We start from the raw sequence: 27,418 nt of genomic DNA, 5'->3' as shown, positions 1-27,418 counted from the left end.
ACTTATCTAAACATTTTTTCGGCCTGAAATAATCCAGTTTGCTATGCCAAACAATTCGGCCCGATAGGCTATGGCTTTGGCACAACACTTACCTCCGATGTAGATCGCCTCGATAAGGGGTAGGTCTGCCTCTGCTTAATTATACGATTTAACTGCTTCTCTTTTTGCTTGTCTATTTAACTCTTCTGATTCTTCTTTCAATTGTTCTTTATTAACTCACCGCATTAACAATTGCTTTTGATTTTGACGCAATAGCAATGCGGAAAAGATGAGACCAAGTCGGCCGGATCTTGGAGTCATCAAGGCAACCGAAGGGCAGGACGGATGTCCTCGTTGCGGCGGTGCCGTGTTTGCTGCCGAGCAAATGTTGGCTCGTGGAACGGTAAACATGTTCTTCCTTCTAATTTCGCAAAGTACGAAAAAAAAACTGATTCATTGCTTTGGATAGGTGTGGCACAAGACGTGCTTCAACTGCAAAGAATGTAAGCGTGTGCTGGACTCGGTGCTGGCCTGCGACGGGCCCGATCGCGATGTCTATTGCAAGCTCTGCTACGCCAAGAAATTCGGCCCCAAAGGTTATGGATTCGGCGCAGGTGGCGCTTTCCTAATGGCCGATTCCATTCCGTGCGTGATTTAACCTTCACATTGATTCACAACATCCATTTTCATAAATTTCTTTGATGCAACAAACAGAAATGGAATGGAAATGGCATTCAAGTCGATTGATACCAAGACCATCAAAGCTCCCGAAGGTGAGGGATGCCCTCGCTGCGGTGGGTGCGTCTTTGCGGCTGAAATGATGCTTTCCAAGGGACAGGTGTGTTTGACTCATTACCACATCGTTAAAACGTCCTGTCATTTTTTACTTTCAAAATCCAAACAAATCAGGAATGGCATAAGCTGTGCTTTAATTGTGCTGATTGCCATCGGCCACTGGACTCGGTGCTGGCCTGCGATGGCCCCGACAAGGATATCTACTGCAAGGCCTGCTACGGTAAGCGATTCGGACCGAAAGGCTTCGGCTACGGTCACTCACCAACTTTGGTATGCACTTCGGGAACTGCTGACGTGCCCGTCGAGGCCAAGCAAGGCATCAAGGCTCCCGAAGGCGAAGGCTGCCCTCGTTGCGGCTTCTTCGTCTATGCTGCTGAGCAGATGATTAGCAAGACCCGAGTAAGTCTTTTTTTTCTTTTTAATGACTTTATTATGAAAACACCTGACTTTTTTTGTTTTTTTTGCAAATTAGATCTGGCACAAACGTTGTTTTAATTGCGGTGATTGCCACCATTCGTTGGATTCGACCAACCTGAACGACGGTCCCGACAATGAAATTTATTGCGCCGGATGCTACCGCAGGAAATTCGGACCCCATGGTGTCGGTTACGGAATGGGCGGTGGAGCTCTGCAAACTTTTTAAGAATTTAAAACGAATTCATTCGACGATTGTTGATGGTGGTATACGACGAAACGCGCGCTGTCCGCTGCTTCAGACCCCAACAAAAAACAAACAAAACAAACAAAAAAAATAGAAAAATATTAATCAACGCTTTTTTTTTTTATAGATGGAATGGGAAATCTTTTCTATAATTAAAACGAAAAAAAAAAAAGAGAAGGAAGGGAAATTTTCAAGCTTTTGATATACGTGTCCGATAAAGTCTTAATTTACCCACCAAAATAATCCACATTACAAAAAGACTTGTTCAAGTATTATTCTTTTTGATAGTTGTTTCTTCTTCCGCTCCAGTTTGTTCTCCTCTAAAATGACTTAAATACTAATTGACAATTTTTCTCTTTACATTCGTAGTTATCTAGTTTCTTATTGGCAGGCAAATTTTTGTTTGTTTTTTTAAATTTTTTTATTTCAAAGTGAAAATGTTCCTCTTATTCACGGAATGAGTCGTTCTAGTCCTTCATTTTATACGTGCATCTTATCGAGAAGCCCTTAAAAAAAAAAGAATGAAATGAAAAAAAAAAGAAATCAAAATTCAATGACGGATAGAGAAAGAGAGAGAGAGAGAGAAAACGACAACAGGTGGCGCTAAGGTTCCCATTTCTTGGACATTTCTCTTTTTTTTTTTTTTTTTTGTTTGTTTATTTTTGTTTAATTTTTTCTGTTTGGCTTTTGATATTATTATTTGATGCTGCTATTTTCTTATTATTTATAAACACATGTTGATTTTTTGTGTCATTTGAAGGAGAGCGCGCATGTGTATGATGACGATGTGTCCGAGCGTGATGAAAAGAAGGCCATATATGTATAACGATTGTTTTTATGATTAATTTTGTTTTGCATCTTCCTTTTTTGTTTTGAATTTAGAATTTTTTTTAAATCTTATTTTCATTGCCTTATTATATACATACTTTGCGGCTTTTGGCGACCATTTGAAATTGATGTCCACCCAACAAAACAACCATGACGAACAGACAGATGTTTCTAATGACTTTATACCGTCTTTATATATACAAAAATAACACGCGCTGACAGCTGATTAAAAAACAAAACAAAAAAAAACACAAATTTTTTGTCTTTTTTTTTCCACTTGCCACCTGTCCCACCTTTTTATATTCCCTCCCTTTAGCTCCTTGAAGCAGCTTCCAGCTTCCTTCTACCGTTAAAGAATATCAGACTAAGACTTTTTTTTTTGTTTATTTTTCCATATCGCTTGATATAATGTAGGACCGTTTTCTCTTTATTCTTTTTTTGTTGTTGAATGTTTGACATCGTTAATAATTTCAGTCCAAACTTTGAAAACCAACGCAAACACGAAACTTGAGATTTTTTGTGTGTGGAAGGGATGCAGGGCTTTTGTTATCATTTTCTTATCTTTGCCTGCTGTTGTCTGTCGGTTCACACACACACAGATAAGTCGAGTAATATCATCTGACTGGGAGCGAACGAACACGGAGCTTACACTGCCTTGAAATACACGAAGAATTTCTAGCTGATTGATTATACTTAAAAAAATGAAATATCATCGCGCTACGATTAAAACACGTCCCCCACATAAAGAAACATTTAAAATGTCATCATATCCTTCATTTATTACTTCACATTGAAATGTAGGCCTTAAGCGAGCAAGAACCAAAAAGAAAGAAAAAGGGCAGATGGAAAATTGAAATTTCGGAATTGTTTAGCAAAACTATCGTATTTAATAATGCTATATACAAATGGCCTATTTAGAATGTTCTTCAGATTTTGAATTCAACCCCCCCTCTGCTGTATCCCATGACGTGCCTTCAGCTGGAGAAGAGAAACGAAAACAGCGTGTTCAAGTATGGCGCTGGCACGTCGCCATTGTTTGTTGGCTATGAGATTTCAGGTAGTCCAAATAGGAATGCCTTTGAAAAACTTTCACCGTCTTTCGGCGATCTGTTCACAGAGGGGGAGATATTTGACCCACCAAGAAATTTGTTTGTTGAAATATAGGAAACTAAACCGGCCCCGCCTTATATGGCGTCCTGGGAAACGCGCATCAGAAGAAAAAAAGGGAATAAAAAACAAACTTTGTGTGCTCTAGGCTATTTTATATTGTATGTTAGTAGAACTCTATGATTCTTTAAAAAAAAAAATAGTAATAGAATTTTGCTATAGGCGCCGGAATGAAAAGGCTCAGACTATTGACACTTCCGCCGAAGGCCTACAGCTGCGCAGGGAGAGCTTCCTCTCGACTGCATCTGGCATTTTGATTGGCCTTTAGGTTATCGTTTTCTTTTTGCAAGAAACTGATCCGCCTTAGGAGCGAGTCGGTTGAACCTGAAACAAGTAGAGCATGTGTAAAAAGGTTATTTGATATACAAAGAAATCAAACATTGTCTTGATATTGCGCTAGACACTGTCCGTCTTACAGCAAGACACTTCCTCCAATGGAATCGTGGCAAAAGAACGTCCATCCATGCAAATTCCGTTGTAAACACGGTCCAAGAGTGGGCGATTATCACGAATTAGCCACGAAATCCTGCAGCCACATGTAATCCTTGAGTCTGAAAGAATTCAACATCATCCCAACCCGATTGATGTTTTGATTAATTTCTTTGTTTGCTTTAAGTAGATGTTTTCTTTTTTAATTACTCGAGTTCAAGTAAATGGTGAGGCCATTCGACTGCAACGGACTAAGGAAAACATCTTCTTGGAATTCGTCCATTTTAAACTCGAAATTGATGACGTCATTCACAAACATTCCTGTTGGAAAACAAGACAATAAACTGTTATAATCTATTCAATATACAAATGCTGCGTTCGTTACCTTCTAGAAGAGCCACATCGTAGACCATGGATGAACTGATGGAATAGAATTTTGCACTTAGAGGTCGGAATTGTGATCTCGGATTCGGCAGCCAAATGGAAACGTTGGTCGCACTTGAATTCAGCGTCATCGACACGGTATGCAAATCAATGGCGTTCGTCAAATTAGTGACAGAAGTAAAATTATTGCCTTCTAAACGTAATTCTTGGAGGAACCGCAGCTGAGGGATGAATTCAATAGAATCGTCTCCTAGACTATTGCCGGTAAGGTCCAGGTAAGTTAAATTAGCGAGCAATGCTCCTGGAGCTAAGGTGATTTGGGACAGTCCTTTTTGGCTTGCGTAAGACCACAAACTTCGAGAATATACTGTGAAATTGGTCAAACTTTCAAGAGTGGGTAAGTTTCTAATTCTATCGACATGGCTGTCCATAAAGGCTAATTTCTTCAGCTGATTGCAATTAGTCAAAGTAGTTGAATCGAAATCACGCATGTTACAGTCTGAAAAGGTGACATTGCCTGTTAAACCGCACACGTCCGTGCTGTCAGTGAATGCTCTTGAGCTGAGCATTAGCATGTTTCCTGTAGTTGAGTGTCCGTGGCTGCAAATAAATTTAACTTCCGGGATTTGATTTCCTGCTAGGAAATCGTCCGGTACGTAATTGAAGTAATCTCCGATCCCTTGTATTCTGAGAGACATTATAGGACCATAGGGTTTGTAGAATTCCAGCCTTTCTCGTATGCTTTCAGGACTGTCATAATTAGCGTCGCAGTCGAGGATAATTCCAGGATAAGATACTTGACAATAACACATAGAATATACGCTAGGGCAGGATGCCTTCTGTGCATTGGTCAATTGGGCAAAAACCATAAACATCGTCTGTTTTAAAAAACAAAACGATATAAAGATTTATTTTTTTTTTTTTTAACAAAAAAATAAATTATAAAAAAATACCAGTTCAACTTACAAGAAGAAAAAATCGATTGGCCATTGCTGATGTTCGAAATAGGATGAAATGTTAGAGAAGAGGCAGGTGAAGATGATCTCAGTCGGATACAGTGCTTGTCCTAATATGAAGAAAATGAGTTAATTGGGGCGTTTAAATACATGTAGCGAACGTGTTTCTATGACAACGACAGCGATTGGAAGTTGAGAATGCCCTTATTACTTAGATAGATAAAGTAGATGGGCAGAGATGTGAATCAGATGGATTTGTTCGAGTTAGTGACAGTGAGAAACCTTTGTTCTATACAAAAATCTTTGCGTCACATAGTCGCGAGAAATGTTGACATTGCTACTGGGAAATCCTTTCGAAACGACCCAGGTGACCATATATAAGATTGTTACACGCGACATTTGTTGAAATCTAGGATTGCTTCACGAGAGGTTCAAAGTGTAAACAAAAGTTTGTTATAATCTTATACCTTTGTGACGGAGATGTGTTGATCTACACTTTCATCATGGCTGCCTTGGAAAATCTACTCCGATTGGCTATGCAGTCAGACTACTAGATTCAACTCCACCTGTCAATAGCCAGACAGTTAAAGGAAAGGTGGAACGACATGTCTCGAATAACTTGGTATCGCTTTTTTTCATTTGTACCTAAATTGTTTGTAACGCAGTAGGACCTACACATCACTTTCGTTTATAGTACACAGGAAAAGACGTAAACATTTTGAACAGTTTCCTTAACAGAAAAGAGAAATGCAAAGTTTGTCATCAGCATAGCGATAACAAGCAAAAAAACGTCTAACTTGACGAAACCCACCCAAATGCTGACGTTTACTCCCCCCAATTTTGCCAATGTGGCATTGCTAAACGCCAATGTTTCAAAGGGAAGGGTCCGATAAATTCGTACCTGTCCTTCTACGCCCTTTCTCACCTTTCCCATTTTTTTTTAAGGTGAACTCCCAACCTCTTGCATATGAATGTCCATTAACTTCATAGGGAGATTAACGTCAAAGGAAAAGGCTTTGAAATGGAGGAGAAGGTTGAGCGCTAAACTGTGATGCCCTTTACTGCACCCTTCCAATAGTTCGAAGGGAAAAAGTAGGACACTAAACAAGAGCGTACAAAACTGAAATACGTTAAGGTATGTGTCTTGTTACTTATGCTGGCCATCGTTTATTGCTAGCAAAAAAGGACGGTTACCAATGCAATTAAAGGCCGTTCGGGATTGAACATCGACGATCCTTCATTGTAGTGCCTGATTGTATTGAAATTGATTTATTGTTAGCGAAATGGAGGTTGAAGTGGGCATTCCATCAATCATCGATTTAACCTATGGCCGTCGTCCAGCGTTCCGACCTCGACGGGAGCTCATACCATCGCTCTCCCGGATTGCCGTTGTTTTTATGGGAACGATCAATACGATGGCGGATGCGTGAGTCTTTTAAACCTAGAACAAAGACACAATGCACTTGTTATTGTCTATAGAGCAAAACGAGAACCTCGTGTTGTTACAGCCTGATAATTCTTGTTCCGGAATGGATTCAAACGCAGTTTCATCCGCGCAAAATTCGTTGCGAACGCGAGTCAGCAACTGGCGATTATCACGTACCAGCCATGCAATATTGCAGCCGCATACAAATTTCGAATCTGAATGAGTTTATAGACATTTCTGTTTAACAGAAAATCGAAATCGTTTTCAGTTGATGTATTTCGTTCATACCAGGATTTAGACTAATGATGAGGTTACTCGACTGAAGTGGGCCAAGGAAGACACTCTCATCAAACCTCGTCATGTCCAGTTTCAGGTTGAGGACGTCATAGCCAAACATACCTTCATTATATAGGCATTCATTCAACATAAGAGTTTGCAGTGTAAATTCAATGGCTAAATAGAGGACAAGCTTTTCATTATAAAACATCACACTAAATATATAGTACCTTCTAGAGAAGTGACTTCATGAACTGTATTGGTACTGGGATAAAAAGACGCTTCCAGCGGCTGCAGCTGCTCCCTGGGATTAGGAAGTTGGATGGAAACGGAAGAGCTGATGTTCAAGGTGGTGGAGAAGGTATGCAAATTCAAGCAGTTCGTCAAATTGGGAACGGAGGAGAAATATGATTGCCTTCCAAATGCATTTCTTGCACACTTGTTTCCTGGGACACGAACTTAACGGAATCATCTTCTAGGCTATTACCAGTATAAGATCCAAGTAGGAAAGAAGAGGAAGCGATGCTCCTGGAGCTAAAGCCATTCGTGAAAGACCTCTTTGCGGAGCGGCTGCAATACAGGTAGGCTATATATCGTTGTGTTTGTGTTGCTATAGTTGTTAAAACAAAGAAATCATTGGTAAACAAAAACAAAAAAGCTGCATGGGTCTCTGCTGCTTAACAATCTACGGCTTGTCGCCTTTCCAAACAATCAATTCTAAAAGCTTGCGATAAAACATGTCGAGCTGTCGTAGTAGATATGTTTACGGATATGCCACGAAAACTAATAAATCATTAGATGCATGCTCACAACAACTTCTTTTATTTTGAACCATAGCCCTAACTTCACGATTAATCAAATCACTATCGCAGAGGCGTTGCGGTCGGTTTTCTTTTTCATATATACATTAAAATATGCCATGACACGAAATTATTTCTACAGGAATAGAATTCAAAATATTTCGTTTTGAATCGATATGGACGTAGACCTAGAGGTCGTGACTGTAATAAGTGAAGTGGAATGTAATAACTGATTGTACGGTAGCTTTTAGGTCGTCAATCTCTTTCTGCTGGCGTTCGATACGTTTCATTGAATATGCAGGCCCACCTTCAAAAACAAAAATATTATCTTACAGCTTGCAAAATCTTCCAATGGAATCGATTCGAATGAACGTCCATCAGTGCAAAATCCATTCTTGACTTGATCGAGTAGAGATCGATTATCGTGCAATAGCCATGAAATGTATAGCATAACAGCAAATTCTAAATAAGTCTACAAGTAGTCGTCTTATTCTTTGTATAGGCTATTATATAAACACAGGGAATGCATACACAGAGAGCAGAGACCAATAAAAAGGAAAATCAAGACTTGTTCATCGTTCACATACTTCACTAAAGATTGAGGGGTAAAATGGTCTTGATAGATAGGAGGGTCCGTTGCAGACTCAACATTTCAATAAGCCACAAGAAGAGCCTTTAGTTCACTTATCTCTTTTCGTTGGCGTCTAATCAGCGCCATCAAAGGCTCTGTTGAACCTATAATTCAATCAAAATAATCAATAAACATCTATGAACGTATATAGGCTTCGTTATAGCTTAATTGTCTTACAGCAAGAAACGTCTTCCAGAGGGTATGTCTCGAAAGGTCGTCCATCGGCACAAGTTCCGCTATGGACTTGAGACAGCAAAGAGGGGTTATCACGAACGAGCCATGCAATGGAACATCCACACGTAATGCGTGCGCCTACGTATTGTAAAACGGCACATTTAATCATTAGTCTGTTCAAATATTTACAACTGCAAACTGTTCATACTTGGATTTAGGTTAATGGTGAGGCCACTCGACCCGAGGAGTGGATCTAAGAAAACTTCCTCTGCAAACATCGTCATGTTCAATTTAAGGTTTACAACGTCCTGTAAAAACATCCCTGTTATCCGAATAATAAATTATACTAGCTTGTTTTTTTGATAAAAAATGAGTAGATGCGAAAAAGGCCATACCATCAAAAGCAGTTACGTCGTTCACAGCATTGGAATCGGAATAAAAAGATGCATGGAGAGGTCGTATCTGTGATCTCGGCTTGGGAAGAAGAATAGGACTAGATGAACTGGAATTCAGGGTGATGGAAAATTGGCGTAAATTAAAACAATCCGTCAAATTGGGCACAGTGGCCAAATTGTTGCCTTCCAAATAAATTTCTTCGGCATTTGATAGTTGAGATACGAATTGAACCGATTCGTCTTGTAGGCTGTTTCCGGTGAGATCAACATAATTAAGAAGAGGAAACGATGAACCGGGAACCACCGTGAGACGAGAAAGGCCTCTTTGAGTGGCACCAGCCCAGACGATTGGCGTGAAAACAGTCAAGTTTCTCAAGCTTTCCAATGTCGGGATATCGATGAGACCTTCGACCTGACTGGACATGAAGGTTATCTTTTCCAATCTGTTGCAGTTTTTAAATGCAGATGCATAGAATTGGCGCAAGTTGCATTTGCTAAAATTAATTTCTCTTGTTAAACCGCATCTTCCTTGACTATCTGTGAAAGCGCCAACACTAAACGCCAACATGCTATTTACAGATAATGAATGGTCACACTGAAAGGTGACGTTTGATATTTGGCCGCCTGCTAAGAAATCATCGCCCACGTAATTGAAAAACGATTGTTTGATTCCGTAGACATAAAGGGTGTCAATATTGCCGTAAGATTGGTAGTACGCGACTGTATTTCTTAATACTTCAGGGCTGGTTCCTCCATTATAGTTAACGTCACAGTTAATTCTATAGCCAAAGATTTCCTGATAACAAAAGCAACGAGTTCCACTAGGGTTCGAGGGACAGTTCTGAGCATGAGCTCCTGTTGCCAAGACAAGAAATCCTACCTGGTAATAGTATTTTAAAACGAAAGTCACAAAACAACAGAAATTTATATTAGTTTCTTGCTATCACCAATTAAGTATCTATGTTTACTTACAATGAGATATGCTGTGGAACTAGCCATAATTGATGAAAACGAATTATTAGAAGACCTTGTTTAAAACTGCCTTTTCTCAGCCCAACACTCTGTTGTCTAGCATCCAAGATGAGCTTGTTATATACCCGATTTTTTCCCCAGGTTTTCCCAGACTCTGAGCAATTGTGGTGATTAGGTAAAGTTTCTTGCGTTGAAAAGTCGCTCAAAAATGCATATGTGGACAGATGGTTTCCTTGACATCCTGACATTTATTGAGAAGCTGAGTAGCTAGGGCTTAAGGCATCTTTGCGTCATGATCACGCGGACCGTTGATAACACAACGGAACTTATCAATGATCAACAAGTTTGGATTTTAACAAGCATACAACATCGAGTGACAGCTTTCATCATAGATCTTTCTGTTTATTCTAGGAAAGAACACAGATTTTAGTCGTCAGGACGACGTGGTACATATGGGCAAGATTAGTTTAAAATAAATACGAGCATACGTATCTGAGGCGTGCATAAAATAATTGGAATGCCGGCTGGTTTAGGTTTGCTACAGAATGGATTTTGAAGTGTGTAAACTACGCTTAACCATTGCGAAATAATGACTTTCTATTTCTTTTTTATGACAAAGGTCATTTGCTAAGATGTTTACTCGTTAGCTTGTTTGTTAGTTTTGGTTGTTGTTTATTAGTCCTAGTATTCGTCCTTTATTTCCCCTTCGAGTCTCCTCCATTGTCCTCTAGATATGGAGAGCGGTCTTTGGAATATTAAATCAATCGGACTTCATAGAATCAACGTTAGAGGTCTCTAATTTTAGTAAGCAGACGATGATCTTAGTAACAACCTATCGACATCAGAATCAGTAGCTAAGGTTCTTTTGATAACGTCGACCTAGTTGGGCCTCTGTTCTTTTTATCCCGTTTATTCAACAAGTTGCCTTCTTTTCGTTAATCATCATCATGGCTCATGTTCACAAACTTGTGCTCAAAGGACAAACAGTACCAATTTCGACGATACAACGTAATTTCTAAATATATTATCATGTCTGTATATTACCTATTCCTTTTTTGGAATGGTAATTTTAATCCACCGTTGTCGTCTACCTGATTACTCAAATTGCAAACATTTCCTTGTGCACGAGTAGTAAAGGGTTAAAGCTGGACTAAAAATAGCAATACTTTGTTATCACCCCCCCTTACCCCATCTGTTTATTTACGCAGTTTAAGATGTACGAGTACAATTGTGTGCTTGTAGATGGCGCTGTGTATGCAGTCTTTTTTAACCGCGAATAACTTGATAACTCCAACGTCATCTAATTCAGAAAAAAAGTCTGCTTTTAATAAGCCTTTGCTAGAGATGTAAGAGCCATGTAGTCTTATTTTCACCATAACTAAATGAAACGTGTGACATTACGATTTCTTTTTATCATCAACAGGCATAATAAAAAATAATGTGAACCAATGTCGTAAAGTTTCTACAAACCAAGGACTATGGGCGGCAAAAACGCATGATGAGAACTCGAGCAACCCGGTTCCGGTTGGTGAAGTCAAAAGGTATGCAACAGATTGCATGGTGAGTGTGGGTGTAAAAGAAGATCATGCCTCTGCTTTAGCTGATGTTCTTGTAGCAGCTGATTACAGAGGTCATTATTCTCATGGGTTGAATCGTCTAGGTAATGATGTTTTTTTAGATAATCATGGAAAACCATTCTTCATATTTTCTCAAACTTTCTAGAGATGTATGTCCAAGACATTAAAAGCAAAATATGTGATGGCAATGCAATTCCAACAGTTTTGAAAGATAAATATTCAACAGCCCTTGTAAATGGGCAAAACAGTCTTGGTCCTGTCGTTGGTAATTTTTGTATGAATTTGGCAATTGAAAAGGCAAAAAAGCATGGAGTTGGATGGGTAGCTGCAAATAGTAAGCTTGGTTTTGTTTTCTCTGTTTTAATACCCTTAAGCAGATTAATTTTTCTGGCAGATTCCAATCACTACGGTATAGCTGGTTGGTATAGTATGTTGGCAGCAAACCAAGGCCTTATGGTAAATAGCATTCTACTTCTGACAGAATTTTTACTCATTGTCATCATTTGTTCTAGGGACTATCTTTCACCAGCACATCACCTTTGGTGGCTCCGACTCGGGCAAAAACCGTAATAATAATTACAAAACTATCCTTGCTTGAATTTATTCGTTTATTATCAAAAAGGCAACTCTTGGAACCAACCCTATAACATTGGCGGCACCAGCACTAAACGGGGACCAATTCGTTCTCGACATGGCAACTTGTACTGTTGCTGTCGGAAAGGTTGTACCTCTGAAAACGGAGATAAGGGATCATGAGAATAACCAATATTCTTAGATCGAGTTACAGCGGAGGAAAGGACTACCGATTCCAGAAGGATGGGCAATCGACACAGATGGGAAGATTACAACGAGCGCAGATGTGGCAATGAAAGGTTGTCTAATGCCACTTGGAGGAGCAGAAGAAACGTCTGGTTACAAGGGGTATGGATTGGCAACATTGGTTGAGATCTTCTGTGGAATCTCTGCAGGTACAAATATTGTTCACAAGCAGTTTTGTAGCGAAATGTTATATTTCCTTTCTCGGAGTTTAGGGGCCACTTATGGACCTAATATTAGAAGATGGATGGACACTAAGCGTAAAGCTGATTTAGGTCAATGTTTCATTGCTGTCGACCCAGAATGCTTTGCTTCTGGTTTTCAGACAAGAATGTCAGATCTGATGTCCCACCTTCGTCATATGGAGCCGGTAATAAAGTGGATTTACTTTTTCAAAGCAAATTTATTATAAATTTTTTAAAATATCGCCTTGTGGACATAGGCTGATCCCACCAAGCCTATCTTAGTCGCTGGCGATCCAGAACGTGCTCATATTGCGCTGGTGGATGCTGAAGGAGGAATTCGGTATCACGTTAATCAAATTAATGCTTCGGTAATATCATTTATAATTTTCGCTGCCTAGTCAAAACATTTTAAAATCTATTGTTGCCCATAATAGGCTGCACTTGCTGAGAAACTCAAAGTGAAACCGATGAAACATATCTAATAGCCTTCCAGGGAATTCTAATAGGCAAATAGATAAATAAGGCAATACGAATACGGTGACATAGCTAGCTTAAAATTTTTAAAGAATTATCAATGTTATGGTAGCTCATTTAATTCATTCAAGTATTTTATATTAAACAGTGGTCCCTCTCTTTTCCCTTCGTTCAAAAAGTTCCTTTATATCAAACCTTGTTACGCAAAAAATCATAAATAGCCATAGTTTCGTCAATGTCAACATAACATCCCTCTAAGTGACGTGATACGCGAGTGTCATCAAAAGATGTCCGCCCATGTAGAACTCTTCGATTGTTAAAAGCCAGCAAGTCCCCAGGTGCCAAATGGAAAGCGAATTGCATTGATTCCGTGCGGATTTTCTCCGTTAATAGCTGCAAGATATTGTGATAGTTTAATCGCAGAACTTTTGGTCAAAACCAAAGCTACTCACATGGTATGAGTGGTAAAATGGTGTAATCAGATGGGTAGGTGCCTGAAGCGGACCCATAGTGCGATTGTTATAGTGAATTTCTGTCACTTTGCCTTCGTTGTCGGTGCAAATTATGGGCCAAGTTTGCGAGAATTTCATCTGAAAACGAAAGCGGTATTTCAATTTCGTATTTCACTGACGGAAAATAGGAATATTTACGCCATTAACGCTGATCTGAAAACGAACTGGAGTTGCCGACAAAATATGGAAGGCAGCTGGTTCGTTTTCTTTGAGCCAATTCGCTGCCCGGAAGCCGTCTACCAGGAATGACAACCCTCCAGGATCGCTGCCGTCGCCCTTTATGTCAGTAGACTGAAAATTTTGTTTTATATATTTTTAATCCATGTGGCATTTCAAAGCTAATCTATTCACTTACTTTCAAACAATGTAGGAGCTGCATTCCTGGGCTTTTTTCGCGATAGTTCATGTCTGCAATGGATAATTTCTAAAACATAATCTGGAATCCTAAGGCCATGTGATCAACTTGAACGCTACCTGTATGGTGATGAAGATGCGTTCCTGTATACGCCAAATGCTCTGGATCGGGCTCAGCTACCACGTCAAAAGTAACTCCGTAAGATGTTTCCTTAACGTAGGCGAATCTTTTAACTACTTCGATTATTTTACCCTGTGGGGAGGGATTCGAATGTAGTTCATTATTTTAGCATCAGGAATCTTTTTGTTTAAATGGCGGGTGTTGCGAGTGTACCTTGGTAGTAGGGACCCCACGTAGCAAGGCTGTGCCAAATCGGTGAAACATTTCTAGCCACAAGGCAAGACCCTTATCCGATTCCATTACCTCCTCGTAAGATATTTCTGGCAAATTTTTCCAGATGGTCGTTCTGTCCCACAAGGTCAAAGGAGGTCGTTCACTTGCGTGTTCCTCATCCACTGGCGAAGCAAAATTATCTTCTATAAAGCATCTACTGTAACGTAGGAGCCTATAATGTCAAATAATGTTGAAATTCTAGAGGTTTTCAATTATTTTAATTGGGAGATTTTGTCCGACCATTCTGGTTCGTAAATTGACGAATGACTTTGTCCTTTTTCCACCCATTCCACCACTAACTGGCCGCCTTTGTTGACGTTCAATCGTTCGGGTCGTATGTTAACATCAATCGATGGCGTATCAATTAGTTTTTGCTTGGTAGATTTGTCGACACACTGTGAACACTTGCAATTGTCTCTAAGCTAGGGACATATGAAAGGCGTAACAGGGAAATTTAGATAATATGTTATGGTCGTTTCATGCCTAAAAGCAAGAGTGACATCTTACCCAGATGTATTTAAAATTGACAGTGGTAGAAGGGCTGTCATCGAAAATGATTTTTGCTGATTGCTGATGACCTCCTGGGACTACTGATAAAATACTCACCCTATTTTTTTGTTTCAGTCTGAATGCTTCGTAGTAGCGTTCTGTTAATTGCAGTAAGTTAAAGATAATAAGAAAAACTTAAAATATTCAAACACGGATCGACTTTCGTTTTTGTTGTCTAATTTACTTGATTGCTGGGCTTTTAGCGAAGAAATTCTCTGCCGCCCAGTAACAAAAAGACGAGCAAAACCCGCAACTATCATTTTTTTCCCACCACAGCGACGAGATGCACAACACTTAATGACGTTCTACGATTTCTCTTCATTTATATACTCAAGACCCTGCTGGAAAGTTAAAGTTCCCAATCTTTATCACGTGATCTCACAAGGTTCTTGTCGAATAGTCCTCACAGGGGAATGGGAGTACTCTCAGAGAAATAAAAACGATAACAACGTAACGTGCCCTGGGCTTTCCCACTGTTTTTCTCTTGCTGGTTGCTATGTTGCGAATAAGGAGACAAGTTTGTGCGTATACAAGCTTAAAACGTAAATAAACCAGTTCCAACCAGTGAGCACCAGTACAAGATATATGGAGTTTGTTGAATTTGACTTCGTAACTGCGTTTTCTTAACAACTAACCACTTGTTAGATGACGTCATAACCTGTTCTCATTAGAAAATGCCAAGCTTATGAAAATGGGACGGCAAACAAATTCAGCAAAACTACCGCCTCCAATCTTTTAATTCGAAAATTCAAAATAAAAGATGCCAAATTATCTAATATGCTTTGATTTTCAAGAAGAAATTTTTAGAACAAAAAATTTATTCGATCGAGTACTTAAGAAACTTTTTATTCGTGCAGCATGTACAGGACATTGAACGACGTTTACTGCGCTGCCGCAAGCCGTTCTAAAGTATGCCTAGCAGAAATAGCACGAAACGCATTATTGACCAATGCGCACAAAGACAGTAAAAAGTTTAATTAATTCTAAATATTACCTATACTCGTTTTCTAGCATTTGATACTGTTTGTCTAGATTTTCAATCCGTTGCTCTTTCGTCGATGTAGATAGGGTAGAGCGTAGTTCTTCTGGATTGAGAGCTTTCTGCAACTTCTTGTAATCTGATGCTTCTTTCTGAAATCAGATGTACACGGTTTTATGTAACACAGTCATTGGATGATTTTCTAAGGTGGAAAATACCTGATAGGGAATGTTCAGGCGACGCTTTACATCTAGGCGGTAAGCGCGATACTCTTCAAAATCAGCGAGATTGGTAGCTTGGAAACGAAGAATTTCATATACCCGCCTTGCTTGTTTCTGAATACAAAAGAAACTTATTTAAAATGCCAAGCCAAGCAGAAGGAAAAGAAAGATAATACTTTATTAATTTTCAGATCTCTTTGAGCTTCATCCACCATTTCGGCATTAAATCCTTGATGTAATTTTTCTTTCGAGAAAGACGGCAATTTTTTGCAATTTTGCGAATCGACGAAATCGCGAAGACGAGTGAACTCTTCAGAAGGGTCTTCGACTATTACAAGTGTTGTAAGGAATTATTAGAAGTTATTTGTTATTAAATAACTGTAAATACCTGTAATATCCAGTATGTTAGAATCCTTTAGGAAGGAGCGATAAATAACGTTTAGAAGTTCCGCTCCGAGACCCAACCGCTGAAAAGGTGGCAAAACCAAAAACTGACTAATGCGAGGCCGAGTTTTATTGGGATAAGCAAAATAAAGGTAAACTGTGGCATAGCCACAAATGGCGTATCTGTGACCGCCATCACAAGGATATTTTTCAAATCTACAAAAAAATAAAGCGTCTTAGAAGACTGGTTTGGTTATCATTTTCGATTTAAAATTATTACATTAAATAAAAGCGCCAGCGATCATCATCAACGTCGATAAAACTAGCAGCATCGACGTACCATAACAGGAAGGTTTGTAAACGCTCGTGATACGACCGAAAACCAATTTCCTCTATCGTACAGCTGTACAACTGAAAATGTCTTTCCGTAGCTGAACCTAATGATGGAGCTTACCATGAACGAAAGTATTCAAGTGCAGAACTACAAGAATTAATGTGATTTACCTTTGTTGATTGAGTATGTTGAAAGTAGTTCACCAAAAGGTTTGAAGGTCTGCTCTTTGTTGAGTGTAGCAACAAAGTCATCAAGGTTGGTCATATAACCTGGTGGTAATTTGGCAGAAATCGCTCCCATCACATCATCAGCCTGACAAAAAATAAGTAGGGTTGATTAACCCAATCATAGTTTGTAGGGGAAAAAAACAAGCAAACAAAAAACAAAGGGAACACACTATTGCCCCATCAAACTGCTTTGGATCCACTTCAGCTTTGTATGTAATTCCAAGGTAAGTGTTTAGCTTTCCTGCGGTATAGTACAAACTAATTTTGAGGTTTTGGTATCCAAATATGCTTTCACTTTTGAAAAAAAATTAAAAATTAAAAAGGAAAAAAAAATCAATTAAATGGCCCATACAATCAGGAAATTTTAAAAACAAATTGTTTCATGTAGTACTTTTCTCCAAAGATCTGATGAGACATTTCTGGCTTAAAAGTAGTTTCATCATTCTCAACATCAAAAGGTTCCCGAACTGTGAATTTGTATGAATTAGTTTGACACAAACATAACAAGAATACACAATAAACTTGCTCACCCAACTTTAAATCTAGGGCTTCATTCGAATCGGTGATGAAGGTCTGGAGCAGATTTTTTTTGTAAGAACCTATGAGTTTGGTAGAATGTCAAAAAAGGCAGCATAGTAAACAAATAGCTATAGTCATGTCTTGAAGATTAGCAGAAAATTACTGAAAAAAATTACCTTCCATATTACTGCTGAATAGACAATTGCAAGATAATAAGAATAGTAACAAGTTTTTATAAATTGTAATTTTTGCAGCTCTTTATTTAATGTACATCCAGCATGTAAACTTGCGAGGAGTGGAGACAAACCGAATTGCTAAAAAAGTTGGCCCAATAGATGGCGTCTGCCATCTTTTCCCGCGTTACGTCTAGCAGACAAAAACCTTTGTAAAATGTCAACAAAGCCCAGCTAGTTGAAGTTTGCTTTTCCGATTCAGTATTCCCTGCAAATATAGGCTTGCAACGAGTACGAATACGTCCATTGATCTCGTGGAAACTTAATTTAGTTTCATTTACTTGCTATGAGAAGACCCATAATGCTTTTCAATCAAGTATGTAGTAGTGCGTTGAGTTATCGATTTTCGCCATTGGCAGTGCAAAATCTACTGCAAATAAAACGCTGTATAAGAATGAACTCTTGGTTTAAGTATAGTATTAAAAATTTTGAAAAAAAAAATCGTTCTAATGACTCATTATTAAGGAAACGCCTAGATTTTGGAAATTACCAAGTCATAGAAACCCCAGGTCAGGTCCTACAGGAGCTAAGATGTGTTCCGTCCACAATTATGAAGCCTCCATATGCACAGGATGGGAAAAAGATTCCAGTTCCAGTTCCTGAGTCAACTAAACCTGAAATAAAGTCCCATACACAAATAGATGGTATGAGAGCATCCTGTAGACTTGCAAGAAATGCCTTAATTTATGCAAAAGAATTGGTCATGGTAAATATTATATTTTACAGGAATCTATTGGTTAAATTTTAAAACTGTAACTGCGCATTGAATCAACAGGTTGGAACTACAACTGAAGAAATAGATAAAAATGTACATAAATACATTATTTCTCATGGAGCTTATCCATCACCACTGCATTATAAAGGCTTCCCAAAATCTATTTGCACATCTGTCAACAATGTTGTGTGCCATGGTATATAGGATTTTTACCCAGCTATAATGTTATCACTAATGTGATTTTGTCATCTTGTTCAGGTATACCTGATAACAGAGCTCTAGTTAATGGGGATATCATAAATGTGGATATCACTGTAAGCTGAATTCATTTTGTTTTTTGCCCTGCCCAAAATAACAGCTCATGGGGTGGCTATCGCAGGTGTATCTGAATGGTTTTCACGGCGATGTTTCAGAGACTTTCCTCGTTGGTGACGTTGATGAAAAAGGAAGAGAGCTAGTGGCAGTCACAAAGAAATGTTTGGATGAAGCTGTGGCAATATGCAAACCAGGCCGACCATTTAACCACATCGGTGAACAACGTTGAGAGAAAAATACCTTAAATGTCCCCCTTTCGTCATAGAAGCCTGATTGCTAACCCTCTGTTGAATTATTAAAAGGCGCTGTAATTGAAGCATGTGCCCGAGAGCATGGTTTCCGGGTTGTTCCCGCGTTTACAGGACATGGAATAGGATCTTACTTCCATGGAGCTCCAGATATATATCATTTTAGTATGCCGATTCTTACCTATACAAGCTAACTAATAACGACCTTGCTGTTGGTTTTTAACAGAAAATACTGTATTGGGTCTAATGGAAGCAGGACAGACGTTCACAATTGAACCTGCAATTGCTCAAGGAAGTTCTCAGTGTATCATACTCGAAGACAAGTGGACTGCGATAACATCAGACGGAAGTAGGGCGGCTCAGTTTGAGCACACTGTGCTCATCACCGAAAGTGGCGTAGAAGTGCTCACCTCAAAGTGACTTTTACTTGATGGATAGACCGTTCTTCAATATGTCGGTAAAGTTGATGTACATTGACAACAAGGCACTATTTATTTAATTATTTCGTAAAGCAAAACATTTTTAATGGAAAACAGCACGAATTTAATTGATACAAAAGATGAGTGTAATTGAATGAGATGATAAGAGTTCATTCCTTCAACGCAACACTGTTCAGCGGCTGAATCAATTCATCTCCGCTCGGGTTAGTGTTGTTGCTTGCTTGTTGTACTTGCATACGCACTTCAAATACTTCTTGAATGGCGTTTCGGAAACAGACGAAGTTATAGTCGATTAATCCTGCAACATAAACGTGCAAACAGTTCTTGGTTTTCACTTTTCAGACACAAATGAATTAAATACCTTGGCGGGCAAAATGATCTTCTCTTAAGATGCAAACTAAAGCCAAAAATCGGTTTACTTCCCGTAAGTAAAGGATTGTTGAATTGTTAAGTTTAATAAGACTTAGACTCTGATGATCAAATGCAGCACCATCAGCATCTTTTGTCCTGCAACAACCACGTATGATGTCTGTCAGCTGCAAAAAACTAAATCTTTTTGAAGTGGAAATAATACCCATAAATGCATGAGATGTCAACTACAACATCTATCATGTCGCAACACAACTCGTAGCTTTGCATGTCGACTGGTGAAGAGTCTGTAGCAATATAAATCTTAGAAACAACGTCGAAGAGAAATGCTTTCTCAATCCCCGAATTCTAATACGGCAAAACCATTGATTTACGGATTTTTTGAAATGTTCAGGCAAAACTATATAATACCGAAACAAATATGTTGAGCAAGTTCTCCAAGGTAGGTAGTTGTGGGATAAGTTTTTGAACCACTTTACTAAATGCTTCGAATATGCTATGATCGTAAATGGAAGTCAAATAGAAACTCAAATTAACGGAGTCAAACCCTTCCTCCATCAGTTCATCGTTAGCTCTTTGGTGAATATCGCGTTGTGCTTCAATCTTGTGATCATCTGAAAGACCATCAACTTTGTGTATAAACACTTCAAAACGAATATTGGGGTTGACTTTGTATGCGCGTGTCACGGTAAGATTTAGCTTCATTAAAGCATCAATATAATCATCCTAAAAAAATTTAGTTTAAACAATATTTTATGCCATTCAATTTAAAAGTTACCTGTGCATCTATTACAAATACAAGAGCACCTGTTAAAATTTCAAACCAAAGAGAAAGTGAAAGAACATGTTAACTGAACAAGAACTCTATAATCCTAATTCAGTAGTCAGTACATACCACATCCCCCAAATATCATTTCACAATCGAAATTGGAATCAAAAAAATCTACTTGTCCAGGAAAGTCCCAAATTTGAAACTGCACAAATGATGAATTGGAGATTTCATCTTTGACTATCTTGTTTGTGCTCTCTAAGAACAATGTTTCGTTTGGTGACATCTTATGGAACACCACCTTCTGTATGGAAGATTTTCCTGAACGCCTGAGACCCATTAGCAGGATTCTTGGCTTTCCTTCTGGGTTGGAATTCACGTTCAAGTCACTCTCACCATCGTAAGGTCCATCATTATAATCTTTTGTGTACGATCCCACTTCGTAACCCGGACCATAATGGTCCTCTTCTTCCTGCTCATATGACTGTAAATTTTTCAACATTAGTTTGTCAAAAGGTTGTCATTCAGTGCAACTACATGAAAATTTCTAAATTAATCTACCATGTATACAGCTTAAGATGTTAAAATTCAAAGAAAGGTTGTCACTGAAGTAACGCCTCTCTTTTAAAACTGAATCAGATTACTCTTCAATCCTCCTCTTCCCTTCAAGTTGTTGATTCGTCTAGTCGTCTGCCAGCCAGTCAACACAAGGGCCCCCGATCCACTGTGATCGCGCCCCGACCCGCCTCTAAATTGGCTGATCGGAACCGATCGGGGCGTTATTTACCCATGGATCGGGGTAAATAGTATAGAATAGAGTCAAAATCGACTCTTGACTAGTTAGCAAGATCGTTGATAAGGCTCAGATGAAATAACTGATTGCTTGTAATAGGGATGCGTTCACCGACTAGGTATCCCGATTGATACCCGACGGGGTTCGAGGCACCGCACCGCGAAAGTGGTGGAAAGTGAAAACTAGAGTTTTGGAATAATTCTGACTTACCATGACAATAACTATAAATAACTATCTCTTACTATTCTAAAACTCTGATGGAAACGACGGAAATTGTTTGTGAAAGCTGGAAGTATAAATTTTAGTGAAAATAAAACAGCGGCTGTGTTGTGAACTTGTGATGTATTACGTTTTCGCTATGTTTTCGCTCATTTTCGTCGTCTGTACTTCAGAAAGTAAACAAAAAGTGGCTTAATTAATTAGTGTGAAAAAAGTAAAAGTCTACGATTTTAATAGTAGTCCGCTTAAAACTCAATTCATAGGTGGCAGTTACGGTTATGGGACACTTAAATCGATATCTTGCCTCATTTTCTCACAATCGATACGCGAAATTGGAAACAACTTTTGGGAAAAAATCCGAGAGGGGGAGTTAACATTGCCGTGGCTACACCAGTATTCTATTACTCTGGTTCGACCCTCGTTCGATCGAACAGACGTTTTCATGCGCTGCACACCTAAATAAATTATGCGGAATGATGTTGGCTGGTGAACGTGTGATCGACACATATTATTGTTTGGCATGTATGACTAATGTGCAAAATCTTTGAGTACAAAGATCTGTCGTGATTGTCACAGATCAAATGTACAGGAGCGAAACATCATCTGATGTGTAAGCATATTTGATCAAAGATAAGCATTTATCTTTCGAGTGAACCGCGTATCGTTTCGTGTAATCTGGTGGCCGTAAAACTGTGTGTGTGCGTTACGAAAGAGTTGATTTTGGCTGACAAACTGCAAGAAATAAAATGAGACAAAAACTAGATTCAATCATAAAAAATTTTGTGTAATTTAAACTGACAGAACAGTTAAATATAGTTGGCCGATTGAAAAATATAAAGGAAAAAAAAATGATAATTTAATACAAATGCATCTGCGTGATGTTGCAAACGAGAACTGGTCGTGATAGATTCAGTGTGTAGCGAGAAGTTGTGAGCTCTGCAATCACCATAGCTTTGGGGCGATTGTCGGCACGTAGAGTCGGTTACAGATAATAAGCACTTTTATCGGAGAAAAGTGCTGTATCGATACCGTCTCTTTACATGCGTCCAATCAGCCACCAAAAACAAAATGAATGAAAAGCAGAGCTATTAGCACACAAAGTCTCGAATATGCTGATGAGTAGGATCAGTTCAGGATGTTGGCAGACATCTGTAGAGTCTGGATCGAAAAAAACAAACATGGCAAATTGCATCGGTGTTTAAGCATGTGCTGCAGGGATGCTTTAACAGCGAAAGAAATGGTTTCTCGAAAACAGATATCACCAATAGAGCTAGACGCACACATCGTTTAAGCAACGTACTGAATGTTAGCCGCACTGAACGGACTGAACGTGGCTGTTCCTGCTGCCAAGTTGGCGTAGTAATTGACAGGAACGGCCGTCGCGTACTCGTTGCTATAGACAGGGACGTCCGTGACGTAGACATAGCTTCCAGCAACATACTGCTGCTGGCCGTCGTAGACTGGAGCGCTTTGGGTGTAGTAGCCAGAGTCCTGGGCATAGTGTTCAGTGCCAGCAGCCGCAGCGTAGTACTCCGTCGGGTCGGTGTAGGGGTAGTAGGCTGTTCCCGCATCGTACCCAGCGTCCATGTAATGAGCTTCGACGGCAGTGGCGTAGTCGGCTGGAACTTCAGGGGCTCCAAGAAGGCGCGGCGGTATGTAAATGGGAGCATCGGGACGCAAGGCCTCGCGCTTAGCTCGCCGAGAAGCCGAACGTCTTTGTTTGGTACGAATGTTACGTTTCTGCTTCCTGGTCAGTTGGGCGAAGCAAGCTTCATCGACCACGTGTGGTTCAACTTGAACAGGTGAAGCCTCTGGGCCAGATGGAACACCCGGAGCAGAAGAAGTCTTCTTCTTCTCAGGTCCAGAAACAACTTCAGAAGGAAGAAGGGCCTCAGCAGCCAATGCTACAACGGGAGGCGCAGCTTCATCCTCATCGGCGGCTTCAACAGCCTCTTCAGCAACAGGAAGTTCTTCAATGACCTGAGCAGCATCTTCCTCAACGGCCTCTGCTTCTGCGGCCGGAGCGACTTCAACAACTTCATCGACAGCCGGAATTTCCTCAACTTGGTCTGCAACGACATCAGCTGCGTTTTCAGCAGCTTCAAGAGGAACTTCAACAGCTACGTCGACTTCAGGGGCTTCAAGAAGGCGTGGCGGTATGTAAATGTGAGCATCGGGACGCAAGGCCTCGCGCTTAGCTCGCCGAGAAGCCGAACGTCTTTGGTTGGTACGAATGTTACGTTTCTGCTTCCTGGTCAGTTGGGCGAAGCAAGCTTCATCGACCACGTGTGGTTCAACTTGAACAGGTGAAGCCTCTGGGCCAGATGGAACACCCGGAGCAGAAGAAGTCTTCTTCTTCTCAGGTCCAGAAACAACTTCAGAAGGAAGAAGGGCCTCAGCAGCCAATGCTACAACGGGAGGCGCAGCTTCATCCTCATCGGCGGCTTCAACAGCCTCTTCAGCAACAGGAAGTTCTTCAATGACCTGAGCAGCATCTTCCTCAACGGCCTCTGCTTCTGCGGCCGGAGCGACTTCAACAACTTCATCGACAGCCGGAACTTCCTCAACTTGGTCTGCAACGACATCAGCTGCGTTTTCAGCAGCTTCAACAGGAACTTCAACAGCTACGTCGACCTCTGGAACTTCCTCAACGGCCTCTGCTTCTGCGGCCGGAGCGACTTCAACAACTTCATCGACAGCCGGAACTTCCTCAACTTGGTCTGCAACGACATCAGCTGCGTTTTCAGCAGCTTCAACAGGAACTTCAACAGCTACGTCGACCTCTGCAACTTCCTCAACTGCGTCTTGTGATGGAGCGGCTTCAACAGCCTTTGCAGTAGGAACTTCCATTACTTTCGGAGCCTCGTTGTTGGGCAGAGGGCTCTTTCGTCTCAGCACAGGTCGAAACGGCTGGCCGTAGTGGCTAGGTGGAACAGGTTTGGCGTGAAAGGGTTTAGCCAATTCCTGAACTGGAGGTGATTTGAACGACGATGCACCGGTGACAACGGGCGATTTCGTCTTCAATTTGGGACTCTCCACCCGGACCGGTTTGGCGGCCTCAGCCGATGGAATTGCTGGCCTCTTGCAGTCAACTTTGGATTGGACGTGCGCAAACTGCTTCTTCGCACCGGGAAGTTTACGAATCGGAGAATTCATTTTCGGGTTCTTCGCTAAACGTGCTCGGCTGATGGAGTAGTAAACTCGTAGATTGGCAGAGTATAGAGTTTTCACAGAAAGAGCTATTTAAACTCGAAAAATGCGATACATTATTGGAGCGGAAGAAATCCATATACCCGAATGGGCCATGTTACGAACCCACACCAAACCGCCATCCTCGCTTACTTTCGCGTTTTCTATTTGCATTTGAATGCGAACACGGCCATTGAAAGGCAAAATCGGGTTTCAATTGCATTGAAAAATGATGTTCAATCATTTTTAAAGTCGTCTTAATTGAGAAAACGTGTAATTTCATCGTCAAATGTACGTGCTAATCAGAGCTATGTCGTCGCGTGTCGTGTTCAAATTAGCGATTACGCGGAACATTCACCGTTGCTGGGGCCACAGCTATTGCGTCGTGACCTTGAAGCAAGGTCGTGCAATGTTGCGCATGATGTTACGCAACCTGCCACGGACATATCGAAAGCACAAATTGGCCCACCTGAGGTGGGTAGGGGAAAGAGCGCGCCATTCCATCGAAGCAATAATTTTAGCCTTAAGCTGCACCTGACAGGTATATAATGAAGCGTACGTTTCATTGTAATTCAGTCTTGTCTAGTTCTGCTTCACTTCTACAGTACAGCGACTAGCCATCTCAAGTCTGCTGTGTGCCAAGTTCATTCAAGCTTGAATTATGGGTAAGTTATTTCCGCCTTTTGTTTGGTGTAAGAAATGCCATTTAAACTTTAGTTCTTACGTTGATGTTTTTATGGTGGATGTTTGATTTTGGCTTCATGGTTGTGTTGTTTCATAGTTCGATGCAGTTTCGTGTTACTGGTGGCTGTGGCCGCGATGATGGCTGTTCCGGGGCATTCTGTGCCGATGGGTTCGTCAATTGGTGGTTACGGTTCGTACTCGGCTCCTACGACTACCACTAAGGAGTACTACACAACGAAGGCGGCCGAATACTACACCACTAAGAAGGCTGAGTATTATACGACAACGTATGCAGTCCCATCTTACACGACAAAGGCTCCAGAGTACTACACAACCAAGGCCCCCGAGTACTACACCACGGCTTCGTACTACACAACCAAGGCCTCCGAGTACTACACCACAACATACGCAGCTCCTTATTATACAGAGGTACCCAAGTACTACACCACGAAGGCTGCTGAATACTACACTGAAGCCCCGAAATACTATTCAGCTCCAAGCTACACAACCACAGCTGCCTACTACACCACTGAGGCTGCCAAGTATTACGTTGCCCCAACTTACTACAGCCAGGCTGCACCGTCTTATTACTCAGAGCCGACTTACTACACCGAAGCTCCGCAATATTACGCTGCTCCAAGCTATTACGAAACCGTGGCGCCTGTCTACTACACCGAAGCACCAAAGTATTATTCTGGCCCGAGTTATTATACCACAGCTCACCCTTCGTACTACGAACCTGTCTACTACACCGAAGCCCCGAGGTACTACAGCGCTCCCAGCTACTACGAGACTGAGGCTCCTGCCTACTACACAAAGGAATCCGAATACTACACCGAAGCGCCCAAGTATTATGCTGCTCCAAGCTACACCACGACAGCTGCCTCTTACTACACTACTGAAGCTGCCAAGTATTACGTAGCCCCGACTTACTACTCACAGGCTGCTCCTTCCTACTATGCAGAGCCGACTTACTACACTGAGGCTCCTCGATACTACGCTGCTCCAGAGTACTACACCGAAGCTCAGAAATACTACTCTCCTCCGTCTTATTACAGCGAAGCCCCGAAGTACTACGCCACCAAGGCACCTGAGTACTATACTACCAAGAAGGCCGAGTACTACACCACAACCTATGCAGCTCCTAGCTATTACACTGGAGCTCCGAAATACTACGCTACCAAGGCTCCTGAATATTACACCACAGCTTCCTACTACACCACCAAGGCTCCTGAATACTACACCACCAAGGCACCTGAATACTACACCACCAAGGCACCTGAATACTACACCACCAAGGCTCCTGAATACTACACCACCAAGGCTCCTGAATACTACACCACCAAGGCTCCTGAATACTACACCACCAAGGCTCCTGAATACTACACCACCAAGGCTCCTGAATACTACACCACCAAGGCTCCTGAATACTACACCACCAAGGCTCCTGAATACTACACCACCAAGGCTCCTGAATACTACACCACCAAGGCTACCGAATACTACACGTCCAAGAAACCTGAGTACTACACCGAGGCTCCTAAATATTCTGCTCCTGTTTATTAAATGTTAATTTTTTAAAAGAGTCGTTAATTTATCAGTCGTTTCTTCCATCAAATCGTTTTGGGCAATGAAATAAAGGGATTGATTGATGATACTTGTTGATTAATTCATGAAGAATACTAATACATGGATAAGTAGAGGGCAATAAAAGTATAAAACTGTAATTCCTTATGGCGTTTTCATTCATGCATACGCAGCATTTCGTGGGCAAACGAACCATTGAAAGGGCCTTGCGCAATCTAGCTGCATCCAGCCATATACTAGTAGAACCTTAAACTTTGTCTTGACAAGTACTGTCATATTTCGGTTGCAGGATTTCACTAAATATCAAGTAGTTAAGTGGTTTAATCGTGTTAAATGTATGATTTCGCGATTCAAGTCTATTTAGGTGTCAGAACTGAAATTGTAATTTAAGAACTTTTAAAACCCCGCATAGCTTTTATTAACAATAGTTTACTTTTACAAATATCAATCTTGTTAACC

At 40.5% G+C, this 27,418-nt stretch overlaps 8 protein-coding genes across 13 annotated transcripts in view; 4 read left to right on the top strand and 4 right to left on the bottom strand.

The window, feature by feature from the left end:
* The window catches only part of LOC116932159 (muscle LIM protein Mlp84B-like), a 13,510-nt gene extending 8,389 nt beyond the window's left edge, over positions 1-5,121 (top strand). The window contains exons 6-11 of one of the 2 annotated variants that reach the window (XM_045179531.1): positions 38-119; positions 256-382; positions 449-624; positions 694-817; positions 889-1,173; positions 1,247-5,121. In XM_045179531.1, coding sequence (XP_045035466.1) covers positions 38-119; positions 256-382; positions 449-624; positions 694-817; positions 889-1,173; positions 1,247-1,417 — 965 coding nt within the window. In that variant the 3' untranslated portion in view covers positions 1,418-5,121. The remainder of the gene's footprint in view (positions 1-37; positions 120-255; positions 383-448; positions 625-693; positions 818-888; positions 1,174-1,246) is intronic. The other variant, XM_045179530.1, reaches the window with a different exon arrangement.
* LOC116932173 lies at positions 3,509-5,315 on the bottom strand. 2 transcript variants are annotated; one of them, XM_045179535.1, is made up of 6 exons: positions 5,210-5,315; positions 4,245-5,121; positions 4,070-4,180; positions 3,847-3,981; positions 3,615-3,754; positions 3,509-3,550 (listed from the first exon to the last, which is right to left on the bottom strand). In XM_045179535.1, exons 1-5 carry the CDS (start codon positions 5,231-5,233, stop codon positions 3,639-3,641), a joined length of 1,263 nt encoding a protein of 420 aa, XP_045035470.1. In that variant the 5' UTR covers positions 5,234-5,315; the 3' UTR covers positions 3,509-3,550; positions 3,615-3,638. The 2 variants fall into 2 exon arrangements, with proteins under 2 accessions (XP_045035470.1, XP_045035469.1); XM_045179534.1 differs by having other exon boundaries at positions 3,509-3,754.
* Positions 5,316-8,110: 2,795 nt separating this feature from the next.
* LOC116932184 lies at positions 8,111-10,032 on the bottom strand. The gene is made up of 5 exons (XM_032939981.2): positions 9,874-10,032; positions 8,902-9,781; positions 8,715-8,828; positions 8,510-8,644; positions 8,111-8,436 (listed from the first exon to the last, which is right to left on the bottom strand). The coding sequence occupies exons 1-5, from the start codon at positions 9,898-9,900 to the stop codon at positions 8,354-8,356; spliced, it is 1,239 nt and encodes a 412-aa protein (XP_032795872.2). The 5' UTR covers positions 9,901-10,032; the 3' UTR covers positions 8,111-8,353.
* A 664-nt stretch (positions 10,033-10,696) lies between these two features.
* On the top strand, positions 10,697-13,087 carry LOC116932187 (uncharacterized oxidoreductase YjmC). 2 transcript variants are annotated; one of them, XM_032939988.2, is made up of 10 exons: positions 10,697-10,881; positions 11,297-11,533; positions 11,596-11,784; positions 11,845-11,906; positions 11,963-12,016; positions 12,073-12,171; positions 12,226-12,418; positions 12,482-12,636; positions 12,709-12,819; positions 12,886-13,087. In XM_032939988.2, the coding sequence occupies exons 1-10, from the start codon at positions 10,821-10,823 to the stop codon at positions 12,931-12,933; spliced, it is 1,209 nt and encodes a 402-aa protein (XP_032795879.2). In that variant the 5' UTR covers positions 10,697-10,820; the 3' UTR covers positions 12,934-13,087. The 2 variants fall into 2 exon arrangements, with proteins under 2 accessions (XP_032795879.2, XP_045035471.1); XM_045179536.1 differs by lacking the exon at positions 10,697-10,881 and adding an exon at positions 11,101-11,219.
* On the bottom strand, positions 13,025-17,716 carry LOC116932228 (histone acetyltransferase type B catalytic subunit). Its single transcript, XM_045179560.1, has 17 exons — positions 17,575-17,716; positions 17,410-17,478; positions 17,271-17,346; positions 17,050-17,173; positions 16,823-16,964; positions 16,599-16,755; positions 16,323-16,534; positions 16,111-16,262; positions 15,932-16,048; positions 15,729-15,865; positions 15,027-15,048; positions 14,126-14,215; positions 13,912-14,044; positions 13,793-13,845; positions 13,576-13,728; positions 13,378-13,515; positions 13,025-13,318 (listed from the first exon to the last, which is right to left on the bottom strand). Exons 1-17 carry the CDS (start codon positions 17,579-17,581, stop codon positions 13,115-13,117), a joined length of 1,986 nt encoding a protein of 661 aa, XP_045035495.1. The 5' UTR covers positions 17,582-17,716; the 3' UTR covers positions 13,025-13,114.
* Positions 17,717-17,771: 55 nt separating this feature from the next.
* On the top strand, positions 17,772-20,032 carry LOC116932191 (methionine aminopeptidase 1D, mitochondrial). Of its 3 annotated transcripts, XM_045179541.1 has the most exons (8): positions 17,772-18,042; positions 18,097-18,337; positions 18,407-18,542; positions 18,605-18,660; positions 18,726-18,885; positions 18,964-19,074; positions 19,136-19,366; positions 19,692-20,032. In XM_045179541.1, the coding sequence occupies exons 1-7, from the start codon at positions 17,918-17,920 to the stop codon at positions 19,327-19,329; spliced, it is 1,023 nt and encodes a 340-aa protein (XP_045035476.1). In that variant the 5' UTR covers positions 17,772-17,917; the 3' UTR covers positions 19,330-19,366; positions 19,692-20,032. The 3 variants fall into 3 exon arrangements, with proteins under 3 accessions (XP_045035476.1, XP_032795882.1, XP_045035475.1); XM_032939991.2 differs by lacking the exon at positions 19,692-20,032 and having other exon boundaries at positions 18,726-18,876; positions 19,136-19,488; XM_045179540.1 differs by lacking the exon at positions 19,692-20,032 and having other exon boundaries at positions 19,136-19,488.
* Positions 19,379-24,670, bottom strand: LOC123476814. Its single transcript, XM_045179561.1, has 8 exons — positions 22,800-24,670; positions 21,275-21,323; positions 20,614-20,971; positions 20,497-20,525; positions 20,130-20,444; positions 19,924-20,066; positions 19,711-19,856; positions 19,379-19,647 (listed from the first exon to the last, which is right to left on the bottom strand). The coding sequence occupies exons 1-8, from the start codon at positions 24,653-24,655 to the stop codon at positions 19,499-19,501; spliced, it is 3,045 nt and encodes a 1,014-aa protein (XP_045035496.1). The 5' UTR covers positions 24,656-24,670; the 3' UTR covers positions 19,379-19,498.
* A 527-nt stretch (positions 24,671-25,197) lies between these two features.
* Positions 25,198-27,025, top strand: LOC116932186 (extensin-2). The gene is made up of 2 exons (XM_032939987.2): positions 25,198-25,353; positions 25,470-27,025. The coding sequence occupies exons 1-2, from the start codon at positions 25,350-25,352 to the stop codon at positions 26,936-26,938; spliced, it is 1,473 nt and encodes a 490-aa protein (XP_032795878.2). The 5' UTR covers positions 25,198-25,349; the 3' UTR covers positions 26,939-27,025.
* Positions 27,026-27,418: the final 393 nt, after the last annotated feature.

The sequence above is a fragment of the Daphnia magna genome, linkage group LG10 (genome assembly GCF_020631705.1).
Source record: "Daphnia magna isolate NIES linkage group LG10, ASM2063170v1.1, whole genome shotgun sequence".
NCBI lineage: Eukaryota > Metazoa > Arthropoda > Branchiopoda > Diplostraca > Daphniidae > Daphnia > Daphnia magna.
The sequence above is the reverse complement of the archived record's forward strand: the minus strand, read 5'-3'. Positions and strand labels throughout refer to the sequence as shown.